General features: G+C 32.6%; 2 protein-coding genes across 2 annotated transcripts; both read left to right on the top strand.

Annotated features, from left to right (window-relative positions):
* Positions 1–684: 684 nt before the first annotated feature.
* Positions 685–8,600, top strand: LARP1A (LA RNA-binding protein). Its single transcript, XM_085710661.1, has 15 exons — positions 685–854; positions 954–1,382; positions 1,775–2,324; positions 2,485–2,653; positions 2,853–2,943; positions 3,081–3,152; positions 4,323–4,822; positions 5,236–5,305; positions 5,679–5,780; positions 5,888–6,225; positions 6,709–6,852; positions 6,946–7,009; positions 7,383–7,528; positions 7,755–7,859; positions 7,958–8,600. Exons 2-15 carry the CDS (start codon positions 1,122–1,124, stop codon positions 8,121–8,123), a joined length of 2,778 nt encoding a protein of 925 aa, XP_085566787.1. The 5' UTR covers positions 685–854; positions 954–1,121; the 3' UTR covers positions 8,124–8,600.
* A 6,795-nt stretch (positions 8,601–15,395) lies between these two features.
* LOC146924568 (early nodulin-like protein 20) lies at positions 15,396–17,157 on the top strand. Its single transcript, XM_085710660.1, has 2 exons — positions 15,396–15,594; positions 16,665–17,157. Exons 1-2 carry the CDS (start codon positions 15,417–15,419, stop codon positions 16,988–16,990), a joined length of 504 nt encoding a protein of 167 aa, XP_085566786.1. The 5' UTR covers positions 15,396–15,416; the 3' UTR covers positions 16,991–17,157.
* The last annotated feature ends 1,991 nt before the right edge of the window (positions 17,158–19,148 follow it).

The raw sequence follows: 19,148 nt of genomic DNA, 5'->3' as shown, positions 1-19,148 counted from the left end.
ATTTTTTACTAACCGTCAAACATTGACTATCCTGTGTTTTCCATCATTTTCGGAAGTGCAATTTCCTCTAAACCGCGACACATGTCAACTTTGTCATGGATTCACGAAGTTTTACTTTGCTAAATATAGCATTCCTCTTTAGTATAAACGCGCGTAAAATTTAAATTGAAAAACTGATTTTCAATTACCTAAACCGATAAATACCTTTTTTGTTAGATAGATGAATTACAAAAAATCGTTAAAAACTTACACACGCAAGTAAATCATTAGGCCTTGAACCTAATTCAACGTCTGATCTAATAACTTCGATATTTTTATCAATTGAACTATCGTTTATGGACAAAACGATCAATAAATATTTGAAAAGACAAATTTTAATATTTTCATTTTGATGACTAAACTTACCATTTTACTTTTTCACTTCAATCAAAAGGGTAAAAAATCTTGAATACCAAATTCCCTTAAAAGTTGAAACAAGCAACAAGAATCAACAACCACTTGAAGTAGAATTGATGAGATAAGGTCACAAATATTTTACTATTACTACTATAACTTCATTTTTGTCCTTAACCTTTTCAAGAGTTACCGCACATTTTTGTCTTTGTTTGGCGTTTGTTAACATTTTGCAACTGTCTCAAACACACTCTCACAACACAAAACATCACTATTCATTCACTTCACATCACTCTTCTCTCACAAACCCTAATATTGCTCCATCTATTGCTGCCACACTCAACCTTTCTCTCTCTTCCATCAAAAAGAACCCTTTTTGCCACATACCCACATGATATTTTTCACTGATTCATCTCTTGATTCTTGTTTTCAACATCATTGATACCAAGAAGCAACTAAAGGTATAATCAATCTTTTTCTTATATTTTCATTATTTAAGTCAATATCTTAATACCCTTTTGGTTTTTTCGACTGATTTAGCTTTTGATTTTTGTTTTCAGCATCATTGTTACCAACAAGATTGTAAAGTTTCAATCTTTTTGTTATTTGAAGAATACCCATTTGGTTTTTTGGTTTAGAATCTTTGTATAATTTGTCATTTGAGGTTTAGGCTTAAGAGGGTTTAGGAAAACATTGATTATTTTTGGATTGGTGAGTGAAAATCAATTATGGTGATTGCTGATAATGAGGTTGTTGAGGATCAGAGGGAGATGAATGCTCCTAAGTCTCCATGGAAGAGACCCAGTGTTGATGGGAAAAGTGTTGATGTTCCTGTTTTGGTGGTTGGTACTAAGTCTTGGCCAGCTCTTTCGGATGCTCAAACTCCGAAACCTAAGAATCATGTTGAGAATGTTTCTGCTAAGGGCGAGGATGTAGCAGTTTCTGTGCCTAGTGTTGGTCAGGTTGCTCCTAGAGCTCCTTCTGGGCAGGTTTGTTTGTTCTTCATTGTAATTTGATAGCATTGTTGTTTGAGAATGAAATGCAAAATATCATGTTAGTGCAATGTGATTTTGATTGAGTTTTTTTTGTTTTGCTTTGTTAAGATATCATGTTTTGTATTGATCTATTTTTCATGAATTTAGCCATAATATTGCTAGTATAAGACTTATGACCATTGATTAACAATTAAAATATGACGTGTCAGTATTAAACAACGGGTCAACGAGTAAAAGGTATTGGAGAATCGACAAATTTATTTAGGTTATATTGTTTTTTTCCTTCGATGGAAATAAAAGTTGCATTCGACGATATTCTTAACTCTGGATTTGACTATTTTTTCTTGTTTGTCTGATTTTCCGTGTATGGATCTGCGATTAAACAGAAGTCAAACGGTTCTGGAAACTTCAATCCGATGAATAAGATGCCAACACCGCGCTATCAAAAGCCAGGCCCCAAGCGCAACAGTAACACAAATGGTGCGCCGCACTTTCCTGTCGCGACGATGCCTTATCATCAGCAGCCACCTGTTGCTCCGTATTTTCATCCTATGGCACCTCCGCCTCACATTGCCATTCCTGCATATGCCTTCCCGCCTGGTTCAGGACCTTATCCCAATGGTGAGAATCCTCTAGTGAAGCCTGTATCCCCGGCGGCAGCAGGACAAGGTTTTACTCCACCTGCTCATGCTGTTGATGCCAAACATGTTCAGCCTCCGGTGCAAGGAGATCCAAATGCGTATGCTGTTAATTATCCAAATGGAAGACCAAATATCCAAGAACAAGGTGACCATGTGAATCATGGCTGGCATCATCAAAGACCTTTTCCTGCCAGGGCAAACATGCCTATGCAACATGGTATGGGCCCAAGGCCCTTTATAAGACCTCCGTTTTACGGTCCGCCTCCAGGGTACATGGTTGGCCCAAGCTTCCCAGGTAAAATTTCCAATTAAAAATCTTCTATATATGCACATGTTCATGTAATTAACCACTTATTCATTTGTCAAAAACTTGAATACGGTCCACATATTTTTTACGGCTATTTTTTAGTTTTCCATTGCTCAGTTCTTTAATCCAATTTTTTTATCTTCGATAGGACATGCACCAATATGGTGTGTCCCGATGCCACCTCCTGGCTCCATCAGAGGTCCCCCTCCACGGCACTTTGCTCCATATCCTCCTGTTAACTCAGCACCTCAATCACCGACTCCAGAAGCTCAATCCTTGAGGGCTAGCATTCTCAAACAGATTGAGTATTATTTCAGGTAAGTAATTTATTTGTCGACAATGTCTTCTCTACCTTTATGGACGTTGATTTTTTAGCTACGAGTAACTATCTGACCTAAATACCTGACATGATAAAATGTTTCTTGTCTATCTTCATCTCACATCTGCTCATCTATATTGTGAGTTTGATGTTTCCATTGATGTCAAACTGCTGACTTCTGAGCCTTCTCTTGGCAGTGATGAAAATCTGCACAATGACCGTTATCTTATTGGCTTGATGGATGACCAAGGATGGGTTCCTATATCCACTGTTGCTGATTTTAAAAGGGTATGTCTAAAACATATTTTGCCTTCCGATTGCCTGATAATTTTACATCTGTATGCTATCTGTTGGCGAATTTTGTCATCCGTGTTGTTCCAGACTTACCATTTCCTTGTATTATGATGTGAATTGTCTTGTTGTAGGTCAAGAGAATGAGCACTGACATACCTTTCATCGTTGATGTGCTTCAGAGTTCTGATAACGTGGAAGTGCAGGTTATATTCTGTCTTATTTTACTTTTCTAAGTCTGGTTTGTAATGCATGTCTGTGGAATAGACAGGGTTAAGCTTCTCAGATTTTGACATGGCTCTCTGTTATTAATAGCCCCAAAAGTAGTGCTATGATGACATTGCATGAGGCCACTATCTAGGGTCTTTTGTGTTGCTGTTCAGTGTTACGAACGCTATAGTAACACAAGTTTTTGGAAGAGTGGAGGCGATTGCACATGATTGAGAATTAGGGTGAAGTGCAAAAGAATGGGGGAATTGCGTGTTCCAGATTTTAGGGTCTGCAGAAGTAGCGATTACAACAACAATAGGGATTAGAGGGTGCGATTACTGTTTTATTAAAAGGAGAAGAAGATTGAATGAGGACAAGGTGGCTGATTGGAGTGGCGGAGACAGGGCTAGAATTATTTGTTTCTGGGCTTAGGAGTTGGGTATTGGGCCGTAGGGCCATTCTGCATCCACTTTTATTTTTTATTTTTTTAAAGTTCTTAGATTTCGGGCTCAAATGAACACCACAACCATTATATCTTTATGCCATTTCTATAGATGATGTGTGACTCAGGCTTTTGTCCAATACACCTCTTCATCCCAGAGCTATTGAGCCCCTGGGTGTGTGGACAATACGTATGGCCCAACAATGGATTTATAATTATCAGCTGCTATGAATTACTCCCTCCGGTCTCAAATGTAAGAAACAAAAAAATAAAATTGGTGGTCTCAAATATAAGAAAAAGTATAGTAAAATGAACCTATTAAATGTCACAATTTCAAGTTTACCCTCATTAAACCCACTTCATCATTAATGTCTTTACTACTCCAAGACAAGGGTAAAATTGGAAAAATATCACTTTTTATAATGACTTAAATGTGGTCAATCCACTTCCTTAATATGTGTGCATTTTTTTTCTTCTTACATTTGAGACCGGAGGGAGTACTATCCTAGATTAATAACTGTGACATGGTTGCATCAACAATGGAGACACACACACACACACACATATTTGTATACAGATTAACACCTTCATACTTCTGGATCCAACTTTTAGTTACCGCATAAAGGGGCAACAAAATTTGGTGACACATCACCGATTTAGTTAGTTTTGTTTTAAAATTTTGTTTCATTTTCTAAGTATCACACTGTATTTTTTTTTCTTCCAGGATGACAAGATAAGGAAACGCAACAACTGGTCAAAATGGATTCAAACATCCTCAGGAAACTCAGGATCATCAGTGGCTCAGGTTCAACAGGACCAACATGTAGAGGCTACTGCCAATTCATGTCAGAACAGTGATACTGTTGTAGATAAGTCAAAGGAGTCTTCTGAAGCAACTCTTAATGACGCTGCTCATGATTCAACTTCAACAGAGAAGAATCAGTCAAAGAAAGATACCCTTGAAGTTTCCGATATGAATCAGAAACAAGATACCAACAGTCATCCATCCAAAAATCTATCACATTCAGTAATGAATGAAAATGCCACAACTCGTATTAATTTCTACTGCCACCCAGAAGAAACTAAAACCAAAATAGTTAATTACAATGAAACTGGAAATATGGATGTTTCGGCTGATGATTTTGGCAATACATTTATGCTTGATGAAGAGATAGAGCTTGAGCAGAAGATGCCAAAGAAGACTGAGCTTTCTTCTACTGGAAGGTACTTAATAGTTCTTAGTTCTGACTTATATAGTTCATCTTGTATAGTTCTAAAACAAGACACGTTTCTGTCAAAATCTTCAAATGGATTTCTGTTTGAGATAAGTTATTGTTTTGTGTTTACACTATGTGGTGCTATTTAATGTCAAGTCATAACTATATGAATAAAAGTGTTGTTGATGAAATGATATACTTAAATAGTTGTTACCTTAGGGGTATCGGGAGAGGAAACATTTATGCTAAGATGAATGCTAACAATGTTAACTTATTATCTTTGAAATGTTCAAATACCTTTTTTACATTAGGACATGCAAGTCCACTACATGATGATATTAGGTGTTTTCATGCCATTATCATTAAGCACGTGTTAACATTTGTTTTAACATTCATCTGATGGAATTTGTTGTCGTAAAGGATTGAGGATGAAGATGATGAGATGGCTGTCATTGAGCAGGATGTTCAGAGACTTGTAATTGTTACTCAGGTATTGCTGTTTATAACCTTTGTTCATATGTTTAATTTTTCCTCGAAAACAAGTTTTTAGTTTACATCGTCAGACTGATCAAACAGTTACATTGACACGACATTGGCACTTAGACTCTAATAATAATTCGAAATAATTAAGTGTTTAAATGTAATCAAATGTGCCGGTGTCGGACATTAGATGCGTCTTCAATCTGATGTGTCAAGGGTACATTGAATATAATTTTATTGCTTTGTCTACTATTAAATATTAATCATATCTACAGGGCAATTTGATGTCTATTTTGAGTTGTACAAAACTGAGTTATTTAACCATAATAACTACATGGATTCCATATATTTTTATTTAATTTTTTATTTATTTCAATGTACAGAATGGTGACCCTAAAAAGGACACCAGTGGCAGTAAAGAATCGAAACCCATTTCCAATGAGCTTGCTTCTGCGATAAATGATGGACTTTATTTTTATGAACAGGTTGAGACACTACCCTTCTCTTACTTTTCACTATCTATGATGGATTATACTGTGTATCATCATTTTCTTTTATTTAATTTTTTGTTACCCGACCCAACTTTTAACAGGAACTAAGACATAATAGGCGGTCTAATCGTAGAAAGAGCAACTCTGATAACAGAGATCGAAGCTTGAAATCTCAAAGCCCTACTTCAGGAGCATCAAATATAAAGACAGGCGAGAATGCTGTTGGAAGTTTTGATGAGTCTGGAAGCAATAATCCTAGAAGGAAACAAAAAGGTTTCCACAATCACAAGCAACAGTCTTCCCTTAAGCAGCGGTTTTTCTCGAACAATTTTAGAAATCATGGAACCGGTCGTCACTCTCATGGTGGAGTTATATCTGAAAGCCCACCTAGTAATTCAGTTGGTTTTTTCTTTTCTTCCACACCTCCCGAAAATCAAAGGTCAGTTCAGAATATTTGTTCTTTTTGCTTAGGACTATTATGATATTGGTTTGCTTCCCTTTTTTTTTTTCTACATTTTTTCCTTTACAGGAATATCAATAAATTATCCTATCAATAAATTTGTTCACAGAGCATGTCATGCTTTGGTCATGCTTATATATATAAATGAAAATAACTTTAGGATATTTTTCAGCTTTTAAACGAGAGTCTAAAAACTGATTCAAATGAGAAGCTGTTTTGAGTAACTTCTCTTGAAAATAACTTTTGATAGACATTTTATTAAAAAAATTATTTTCATTATGGTAAACAAACACAATATAGCCTCAAATTCTTAAGCTTTTCTTAAAATTCTTAAAAAATAATCTCAAATTTATGGAAGGCAGAATCACTTTGTTTTTAATTGGTAACAAACGAATGATGATAAGTTGATCATTTTGTTTTGTTACTGGAAAACTTGTTTTGATAATTATCTTAATTTTGCAGTCTCATGCTGTCGAAATTGGGTAGTTCACCCCATGGAGGTGTTTCTGGAAGTAGTCCACCTGTAGGTTCAATGCCAAAGTCTTTTCCTCCTTTTCAGCATCCAAGTCACCAGCTTTTAGAAGAAAATGGTTTCAAACAGCAGAAGTAAGTGATAATGCTTCCTTACTGTGTGAGCACTAGCAAGATATAGGATATGTTGCATTTTCAAATTTCCTCATGTAATTATTTTCCTTTCAGGTATCTGAAATATCATAAAAAATGCTTGAATGATAGAAAGAAACTTGGAATTGGCTGTAGTGAGGTGAACTTTATTTCATAATAATTGTCTACAAAGGATATTATTATTTTTTGAAGGTTGAAAGCTAAATCACATAAAATTAAAGTTGTGTCCACTTTACTAGTACACATATCGAACTCATTCTCTCATTACTAATGTGTCTATGTTCCAGTTACTTTTATTCTTCATTTTTATAGTATATTCTTTTGTCTTAACCCTCTGGTTCTCAGGGGAGGGGTACCCTTATAAGGTCTGGACTAGCATATTTTTTCTTTGAGCCTATGCATTTCAATATTGTTTGCAAATTTAGAATTATATTTTTTCAAATTTTATTTTCTTTTGATCATACACTTGCTTATTCTAGTATCCGTGCCTCCTTTTGTGTATGTATATGCAGGAAATGAATACATTATACCGGTTCTGGTGCTATTTTCTTCGAGACATGTTTGTTCCTTCTATGTATGATGAATTTAAGAAATTGGCAATGGAAGATGCAGCTGCTAATTATTATTATGGCATGGAGTGCCTTTTCAGGTTCTACAGGTAACAGTTTTAAATTTTGGTCTGCTCATGTGCTTGAGAAGCTAGAATCTTCATTTAGGTTTCATCTTCTGGTAAACACTAATATCGAGGATTTATTTTTTTATATATTCATCTGTTGTTTATCTATTAGAAGCTGATTAAACTGCTTCTTGGTTGTTTATTTTTCCTCCTCTTAAAACATTGATGCATCCAATTCATTTGTTTTTTTGAATAATTCCTTGTTCAGTTATGGTTTGGAGAAGGAATTCAGAGATGATTTGTACAAGGATTTCGAACAGCTTACACTGGATTACTATCATAAAGGCAATCTGTATGGCCTGGAAAAATATTGGTAAAACCGATTTACTCTCATCTCGCTTTTTGGCCCTTCACTTCTCCCTATCATCAGTCTCTGGACTTATGCTTTGTTCATATTCATCGGATTGACAGGGCGTTTCACCACTATCGCAAGATGCGCAACCAAAAAGAACCGTTGAAGAAACATCCTGAACTGGATAGGTTGCTCAACGAAGAATATCGAAGTTTGGAGGATTTCCGTGCAAAAGAAAAGAATGCAGTGAAAGCTGCGAAAGATGACACAAATAAGGTTGAGTGATATGCCTAAAATAGTACATACATGTGGCACACAAGTTTTGATGGCATCCACAATTTTGAAAGGAAATTCACCCTAACAACATTGACATTATGAGTTTGCGTAGCGGCATCCTTTTTTTGGTTTGAATGAATGGGAAAAAAAGGAAAGATCCTTTTGTTTGTTCTATGTAGATTGAGATTGGTTGGTGATTACCAGGTCTTTTCAAAGTTTCTTTGATGGATCATTCTATATGGTATACACTTTGATCCTTTTCTATGGATCTTGTTGTAGACTTGGGGAGACACAATTTTCTTGTCTCCAAATGTTGTGTACATAAGATGATAGACTTAGAAGTTGTTCTCAACATTACAAACATAGGAAGAAGAGGATCTTTGTCTTTTAATTTTGATGGTGGTGAAAATGAGGGAAAAGGGTTGTACTTTTATACTATACCTTTGTCAAATTTGAACAATAAGAGTGTTGATCTTCTTATTGTAACCTAAAGTGCTCTCAGTCATTTCATATGTAATTATTATTGTCACACCAAAATGCTATGGCTCAACAGCTATTGGCATTTAGTCTCTTGATTGGATGTTATTGAACATCTTATCAACATCATCTCAAAGGTAACATGAGTTGGGATGATCTCTATTTCTGAGAAAAATAGAGCTTCGTTTTGTGGAGAAGAATACACAAAGTAGGTTATCGTTTTGTGGAGAAGAAGACATTTTTTTTTTTTAATGACAAATGTTTCATTGTTTTCTCTCCTAATGAAGTGTTTGTTTCTTTTGAGAAATCGAGACAATCTCAACTCAGACGATTGGTAGCTTTCAATAGTGTCTTCTCAAAGGGATTTATGTTGCTAGAAACAAAGCATGCATATGATCTCTTGAAAAACTAATAAATTGCTATAGTTTTAAAAATAAAAGGGAAAAAGGATAAGATGAAATATCATATCTGGATGATTTTTTTGAAAATTAAAATTCGTTTGAGTATGGTCTTTTATGATTGTTTATTTTTTGAAATTCGTTTGTAGATAAAATTTGCAATCAATTTTACATAGATATCTAAATGTATAACCCATTAAAACACAATAAATTATTTTTTTCATCTCGTTTATTAATGGGGTGGGGATGTATTCACATATACTTCTTAGGTGAAATTATTAAAATCTTTGATGTGAAATATTACTTTTAATTATACTTTTGAAATTGGTTAAATATGGGTTTCTAGACTAATGTGGTGACATCTGTGAAGCTCGGATACGAGATACGATACGGATACGATACTGCACCGATACGCCGATACGGAAAAATTTCAAAAATCAAGATACGATACAGCTAGGATATGTTAATAAAAAAAAATTATATAATTACATGTACAATATAATTATAACCATTTTTTTAATATGCAAATATATTAACAAACACAAGAAACCAGACTCGTAGCACATTAACATAAATATAAATAATATTGACGATTAAGAGAGTGGTCATTAGTCAATTACATACGCAATATATACCAAAAAGAGCACCATCAGTGTTATACATCAGTGCTACACTATATCCAAAAGGAACTTGTTAGTGCTATACTATATCGATCCAAAAAAGAAGCACTATATCCAAAAAATAACACATCAGTACTAAGAGTTAACACTAACAAGTAACTAACGTTTACATCTCCTCTCCTCCATTCCCCTCATCAAGATACAAATCAGCTTCCAAACCCGGTTCATCCAAAGACAACTCTGCTAACTCAATTTCAACACCATCAAGCGGTTCATGCGCATCTCCACCAATGTCCCACATTCTTGATTGTCCTTTCTTATATCCATCTTCTTTCCTTGACAAAAGTCGAAGATTAGTATGCACATAAACCAAATCTTCTACCCTTTTTGGCACCAAAGAAAGATAAAGGAAATGTATATGTATTATACTAATATAATGTTTTTATTCTTATTTTTTACAAAAAAAAACAGAAATCAAAATAATATAAAAAACACAAGTATCCGTGCGTATCGGGACGTATCAGAAAGTATCGGATAGTTATTTTTTAAAAAAATAAAATTTAATATTTGGATACTCTCCGGATACGTATCGGGAAGTATCAGGCAGATATCGGTGCAGGATACGCAGGGGATACGGTACGTCATCCATTTTGAAGTATCGGGGCTTCACAGGGTGACATGCATTAGAGTTAACTTTTGAAGTAATTTATTGATTGAAGTACTAAGTTCTCTTTTATACAAATTTTTGTAATGTTCATAAGGTTATTTTATTTTAAGCTAAATTACACCAAAAGTCATTTAAGTTTTGGGTTTGTAAGAGATAGGTCTTTTAAGGTATGTTTTTTTTCCATAGCCATCCTTTAAGTGGTAAATTGTTTGTACTGTTACTCTTATGTTTGTTTTAATTTCCATCCTTATTTCTATCCTTGATGAGTTTTATATATTTAATTTACTGAAAATGTTGAAGATGAAGGAGAACATGAGTTTTGTCATTTTTTTTGAAGAATTAGATAAAGATGATGAAGGCGATGATGAACACCAATAATTTATATTTATATTTTTTATTTTTAATGAAAAGTAATAAAAATGAAATTTGCTTACATGGATTTGCCACATCATGTGTTAAACAACCATGTCATATACTTAAAGCCAGCTCAACCTTTTTTTAACGGAAAGCAAACTGAAGGGCAACCTTTGTAAACAATTTAGCGGTTAAAGGATGGTTATGGAAAAATAATAATTTAAAGGATCTATCTGTTACAAACTCAAAACTTAAAGGACACTTGATTTAATTTAACCTTTATTTTAACATGAAAAATACTAAAAAAAAAAATAAAAAAAATACTCGATTGCTAAAAGAATAGTTGGACAAACAAAGATTAACAAATATTATAGGTCATTGATCCTGTTTCTTAGAGTCAATTTATCAATGACCTAAAATATTAAATATGATAAAGTATAATTACGTAAGATCAAGGGATCTTACATGACTTGAGAAACAAGGGCTGTCATTGGCAATCAAAGCAACCCGCTAAAGGAATCCCTTATTGTTTTTGAGAAACAAGGGCTGTCATTGGCAAACAAGGGCTGAGAAACAAGGACTGTCATTGTGATTCAAAGTTGATTATGGTGGAATAGTTAAACTTCAAATAGGAAGTGACAATGAAAAGACAATAGAAAACAATGAATGATGAGGCACTGAAGAAACCCGCTAAAGGAATCCCTTAGGTGTGTTTCGACGGAGGGTTTAGGAGGGGAAGATAGGGGAGTGTTTATTTTTTATTTTTAAATTACGGACACTATGAAATGTTTTTTAAAAAGTTAACATATTAAGGTGATAAACAATCATATAATATTTCAATCACACTTAATTTATTTTAAAAAAACATGTTATATAATCCGTAATTTAAAAAAGAAAATTGAACCCTCCCCTCTCTTCCCCTCCTAAACCCTCAATCCAAACACACCCTTATTATTTTTTGTCTTCTAGTGGATATGGCAGGTTCCTTTTTAGTATTACACTACAGTTCTTATGACTGGAATAACTCAAAGATCTTTTTGCTCCAGAATTTAGGGCTTACATTATACTGGCCTTACATATCTAAGTATACACGCCTATGCTCGTCTCGTGTATATTAGCCTCACATTTTTTTAATTGTTTCCAAAATGAGTAATGATATTTTAACATCCATTTAATGACAACTTTGTTGACAATCTTGGTTTTCTCACTTCTTATTGGTCAAAAACAATGGAGAGAGAAAAAGGAAGAGAGAGGATAACAACATCATGTGAGTATGAGAGAGAAAGTTGTCCAAAAGTTGTCAAAAAATGGTTGTCAAAATATCATTTCTCTTCCAAAATACCATTATGAAATCCTAGAATTTACACCTGAGTTCCAAATATACCTAAAAATCAGTAAATATCATAAATACTGTATACACTAGTTTCATATCTAAATTGCAGTAAATTAATAAGATGCAATTAAATATGTAATCTAACCCATAGTAGTAGAGCAGATTGTGAGTTTTATGTGCATAAACTAGGATAATAAGTGGAAAATGCAACTTATTCTTATTGTGACCACTTGCAACTCAAGTGTTGGAAAAAAAAAGGCTATTTACTCTCTTAAACACATTCTTTTAATTTTTAACATTTATTTGATGGTATGAGAGACTAGATTGATAGATAAGATAAACAATTTAGGGATCTATTTGACAATGAGTGACATAATTCAGGAACCAACTTGATTTTTTATGAATAATTGATGGATTAATTTGACACGGTAACAATTTGTAAAGAGTGTTGTTTTAAAAAAAAGTCCAAAAAAAAAAAATCAAAATTTTTCGATCAAATTTGTCAATGTACATGTGGAAGCTGACTTGAAACACCACGTCAACGCATAACGTGACACGTCAACACTGTTAACGACGAGACTTTATAGAGGGATCAATTTTATTGACGTCTGTAAAATTCAGGGACCTATTGGCTATTTTGAAAGAATTCGGGAACGAAATTGACTGATGCATACAAATTTGAGAACCAAAAAAGGCTACTCACTCGCATTTTAAATTAAATAATTTAATAAATGCTCTTTGCTCTTTTTTGGTAGTGGCCGGGGTTTGAACCCCGTACTTTGCATATTTTATGCATTGTCCCAACCAACTGAGCTAAGCCTCTAAAACCGATCCAAAATGTCAAATGTTTTATGGTTTAAATTTTGGACAAAATGTATTTGATTTTTATTTATTTTTTAGATTAATTTTGCTTATATTTTGGTGAAAAGACGTAGTTGATGACAATCCTAAACAATAATTATTCATTTAATTATATTAAAATTCATTATTTATTTTTTCCTTTTATTTTATGTGCACACGTGTAAATATTGTGCTCAAATTTTGTGACAATTCAAAAATCACTTTATATACTACAGTTAAAACTCTATAAATTAATAATGTTAGGACCGGAGAAATTTATTAATTTAGAGAGTTATTAATTTATCGATAAATTAATAATTATTAATTTAAAGAGTTTATAAGTAATTATACTGTACATACCAAACAAAAAGGCAAATTAGTTTATGCCTCTTAGAATTACGTTGCAGCGAACCTTGGGACTCAACGTAAATTAGTAACTACTGTGTTCATATGCATTGGAAATCAATAATGACTTTTGAAGTACAGTAAATGTAAATAAGAGGAACAAATGTGTTCAATGTATTCTTAATATATTTTTTTTCGGTTTCTATGAATTATTAATTTATGATTTTCTTGGGACCGAAAATTATAAAGGGATCTCCCAAAAAATTATTATCTTATTATTTTATCGAGTTTTTCAATTTTTTACATTGACCCAAGTTGGGACCGGACAAATTTATTATTTTAGAGAGTTTATTAATTTACCGAGTATTAAATTAAAGAGTTTCCACTGTATTTTATTTTTCTGTCAACCTCCGATTTTTAAGGAAAATGGATCCTTGTAAATAAAGTCCGATGTAGAATTTTTTCACTAGAAATTAAAGTCGGATTCCTCTAAACGACTCGTTTAGACATAGCTCAATAATCAATTGAGCCAAATCACTTATTATTAATTGTTTAATTATTTTATAACCTCAACGTAGATACCAAATTTCAATAATATTGAAAATCGTTTTTCTCCTAAAAAATATTTGAAAATCGTTTGTCATATTTCTTGGTAAAATACTTTATATCAACAAAAAAGCTATTTTTAATTTTTTGATGGAAAATCAACAAAAATATATGTTTCCTTTTGTATTATATAAAAAAAGATATTATAATTTGGTAAAAAAAAGATATTATAAGATGAGTTTAATTATAAATATAATTTTTTTTATGCATACAACTAATCACGTCTCATCACACATACAGTTGTTGATGCATTTTTTTTTTTTGACGTTAAAGACAATTTCAATAACCAAAGTCTGGCAATAAATCAAATGCCAAGACTGTAGAAATACAAAACGGAGTTTCTTCTACCCATATGCAATCTAAATTCTTAAGAGCATATTTAGCTAAATAATGAGCAGCTTGGTTGGCTTCACGCCTAACATGCAAAAAATTTAAACTACGAAAACTACCCTTAAAACTAATACAATCTCGAATAATAGAGCCAACATAGTTGGAAGATTGTTGGTGAGCATTCAACGCTAAAACTACATTAGAAGCATCTGATTCTGCGATAAGATTCAGAAAAGACATGTCTTTTGCAAATTCTAAACTCTTCCGCATAGCTAAAGCTTCTGCAACCTCTGAATCTGGTAATGAACAGACTTGCCAACAACTAGCACCAACGACAACACCTTCATTATCTCTCACCACAACACCAATACCCCACTTGTCACCCTCTATCGGACCTGCCGCGTCAACATTAAGCTTATAGAAACCACTAAACGGAGGTGTCCAATGAACATCAGATATTGGCATAATTGGACCTCTACTCAGTGTCTCCACTAACATCGTACTAGCACTCTTAAAATTCACAATAGATCTTTGTGCCTTTTGAGTAATGGCAATCACATCAACATCAGTCCACTCAAAACATTTCTTATTTCTAGCACACCATATCTCATTAGTTGATGCATTAGTTACATTTGATTAAATATGTTAGGATACTTCTACCAAAAATCAATAAAAAATTATTGGACAGACGTGTACAGACTTTTTACAGTAAAACTACCACATATAAATTATATGTATATAATTTATATAATAATCTTTTTGTTTATTCAATTCTAATTCTAAATTAATACAATATGTTAATCTGGAATGTAAAATACATTTTTTCCTTTTTTTATAAAATAAAATATATTTTTTCTCATTATTATTCAAAAGTGTAACCGTATTCTTTATTAAATTAGACATTTTTTTATTAAATTAGATATTTTAGAATAATTACTTTCAATTAAAATTAATTAATAGTAAAAAATTGAGTAATTTACAACTAAAACCTCTCTGTATGAACAATGAATTTCTTTTTTGAGGGGAAATATGAACAATGAATCTTATCATCATTAGTTAGTATATACGCTTTTCTTTTTCCACGCAATTATTGATATGCTTAATTAATATGGGCGATACATTCAGTCAAAAAATCTTCTATATTAGTATTTATATTAATAATTTCCAAATACAATTTGGAAACAATCCGATTTTATTGATTCCAAAATTATGACACCCTTAACCGGATTCTGATACATCCATTGTACAATACAATAATCTATATATGACCTTATTTTTAACCCTAATAGTTGCAATTTGCAAATTTGAGGCCTTGACTGAAACAAAAAAAAAATGAAGGTTTTGAGCTTAAACAAAAAAATGTTGTTGATGATGATTATGATGGCTATGATGTGGAACATGGCAAAAGCTGAAGAGCACTTTGTTGGAGGGGATGACCATGGATGGAACACCAACATTAACATGACAAAATGGTCATTGAACGAACACTTTCATGTGAATGAATGGCTATGTAAGTTTTCTTCGCTTATTTTATTTTTTCCTTTATTTTTTCTTCTTTGTCGTTTTTCTAGTTATTTAGTTGTTCATGTTCATCGCGGGCTAATCGGGCTGCATATAACTTAACCAAATTTTGTTGGATTTCAGTGTTTTAGACGACTCTTGTTTTTATTTTTTTTTTAGAGATTTTTAGTTGTTTGTCTTTTATTTCCACAACAAAACATAGTTAAGATGAGAATCCAAAATGCAAACTAATACACACATTCCAATCCATTCAATTTTGAATAACCTTTGACTTTTTTTTTCAATTGTTTCTCAATTTTTTTATTTTGTGTGCTCCCATGAACTTGAAACTCTAATCGTGGTATTCTCGCCGCCAACCATGCAATGAAAATGGTGTATATTCTTGCCAACAAGCGAATCATCCTTAAAACGTTGAAATGTTGAATCAAACAATTTAGTTTGGTGTTCCACACTAACAAAATACCAATACCATCTCAAAAATTGAACATTGTCGAACCAAGAATTGAACTACCCAAAAAACTAATGTGATTGACGATTTGAATATCATAATATTATTAAATTTTGTAATTTTCAAAGATCGAATTTCTACATGCTGGGACTAAGTTGATGATTCACTAATCTATAAGTGATTGGTCAGTAATATAACAAGTACCTCTTCAAATCAATTATTATATTGATCATAAACACAAGATTTCAATGAAGGCATGTAAAACCCTGATGAAAATGCATCAGTTTACAACTATGTGGACTGCTTACACTTTTTACATACCTATCTTCATGGACTATTGAATACTTATTTTCTTCCATAATTTTATGGTATACTAATCATTAGTTATCTTTTAAATAAGAAATTTAACTAATTAAATTATACTTTAAATTGTGTTCTAGTTTTTTTTCCCTGCTTAATGGTTTTCATATAATACCTTGCTCTCTTGTTAGGGTATGATATGAAAGTGTTTCACTCTATTATACGTGCAAGATTTACATTAATGTTACCAATATACTTTCTTTTTCATTTCACCAATGATTGACTTATTTTCTTATGCTTTGCTTTACAAGTCTTTGGATATGATAGGCATTTTTTCAGTGTGTTGGAGGTGAACAAGACAAGCTATGAAAACTGCATAGATACAGGATTCATCAAGAACATAACAACAGGTGTCGGAAGAGAAGTTTTTCAGCTGACTGAGGACAAGACCTATTACTTCATAAGCGGAGGAGGTTTCTGTCGACGTGGAGTGAAGGTTGCAATTGATGTTAATGAACATGTTGCACCAGCTCCTGAGCCTACCCCCCACAAAAGTTCAGCGACTTCAAACATTCAAATCTACAACTCACTTGTGGTGCTCATCTTAATCTTCATGTGCACCAACTTCTTGGTATAATAATTTCAACTATTAGAATTTGGCATAGTATAAGCTGATATCTTAGTTGTTTTTTCTACTCTGTTTGTAATGGTAGGGTGAACTATGGAATATTCAAACTTTATTATAAGCTACTATTTTTAATATGATAGTACGCTTTGATCAAACCCGATCCATCGGTTTAGAAATTGAAGTGTTGCGGTTTTTAATTAAAAAAAATGACGAAAACATGAATAATACACAACTTTATTTTTTGAAAGAATGAATAATACACAACTGATTATTAGATAAATCATATTAAATTTAAATGAAAAAAAGATAAATTTTGATTATTAGATAAATCATATAAAATTGATTTTTCATCGTTGTCATTTATCAAATATGATTGTTAAAATCATGCAAATCAATCACCAAAAAACACCAAGAACCAACTACATCAATATCAATGACTAAGAACACCACTAACCAACTACATGCATGAATCATGAATTCATTCTCTTTAATTTTTCATGTATAAAATATGACTCTTAAAGTCATACATATCATTTCATAACGAATATTATATATTTTAAAAATATAAAATGATTCTAACCTCTATTACATTTATGTATCAAATAACTTATTTTTGTAAATAATCGCATACAGTTTGCAACCCTCCATTTTTTTTTATACAAATTATAAATTATCACTATCACAATTACAACTTTGAACATACACAAAATTTTTTCTTAGATTTATTATTTTTCTTCATCTTTTCTTTCGTATTTTCCTATTTTCTTTCTTCTTTGTGCAAAAATGCATAAAATTAAAAGAGAATTGTGCAAACTCACGGCTACCTTGCAATTACTAAATAAAAAATTGGACCCTTCTAACTATCTACACTAGCATCAAGATGGGCACATTAGTGTCTGTCTTTCCATTTTTCTGGATGAAAACAACAGAATTTATTAGTTATATCCGATTATTTAAAAAAAGAGGAAATTGCACTCACCTCCCTCGAAGTTTCATTGAATATCACATACACCCCCTCTAGTTTTACACTCAACACTCACCTCCCTTAATTATTTTTCCAATTGACACTTACCTCCCTTTTTGTTTAACGTCGTTTGCCCTGTTAAAAAACACTCACATATCATTGACATTAACACTTATATCATCTGGGACAAAAAATGTTTATCTCCGAAATCCCCTTCTAATTTCTCTTTTCTTTCTTCCATGCTTTCTCTTCTCTTTCCCTTTGTAAGCAAAAGCGAAAACCAATTTTCATGTTTAACAGTCTTCTTCTCGGATGAAATTACTCCCTCAAATACATCACCACAAACCCAACTTGATTGGTTTCACATTCAGCAGAATCATTTGCAATGTTTCTTTTGAATCCCCAAACCTGGAAAAACTCAATTTCATTCCCAAAGATAATGAATCACGTGTGAGATCCATGTGTTCATTGTCTTTTGGAAACAACGGTGACGGGCAATCGTATCCACAACGATAAAAATCAGTAGTGAAATTGAAATCGCTTGGTGAATTCCTTGACATCGTAACTATTCAGCATCAGTCTTTCTTTTATTTTGGAGAATTCCTAATTGGTTTCCCTCTCTGGAGAAATATGGTTTCCTGTGGATGTGGCCATTGCAAGAATGAAAAAGTACAGTAATTAATAAATTGTTAATTTTTGCAAATGGATATTCTGTATTCACACAATTTTAAGTTGCTTTTTAAAAGAAAATTTCTTGGCTTTCTAACTACTCCCTCCGTCCTCTAATAAAAGAGCATATAGGGACGGAGGGAGTAAGTCGTAAAAGAGCATATAACAAGGAACATAAGTAAAGGCATAAAAAATGGAAAGTTGGTTAATAGAAAGATGGGATGGAATGGTCAAAGCCATGAAAACAAGATCAAAGCTAGAAGATGGTTGAATGAAGTTGGCAGAAATCGCAGAACAGGGAAAATTATTGTTTGTGTTTTAACGTTTGATTAACGGTGTCAACTTTAATGGAGGTAAGTGTTAAGTGTAAAACTAGAAGGGGTGTATGTGATATTTAACGAAACCTTAGGGGAGGTGAGTGCAATTTCCCCTTAAAAAAATTAAGTCATTTTTTTTGAAGGAAACAAAATAAAAATAAAAAAATTAGGTCATTTAATTAGTAAGGAACAATATAATGTATACAAATTGTGTCAA

Source organism: Medicago sativa, chromosome 5 (assembly GCF_051527215.1).
Source record: "Medicago sativa cultivar Bolivia chromosome 5, Bolivia_mono, whole genome shotgun sequence".
In the NCBI taxonomy this organism is placed as follows: domain Eukaryota; kingdom Viridiplantae; phylum Streptophyta; class Magnoliopsida; order Fabales; family Fabaceae; genus Medicago; species Medicago sativa.
The sequence above is the reverse complement of the archived record's forward strand: the minus strand, read 5'-3'. Positions and strand labels throughout refer to the sequence as shown.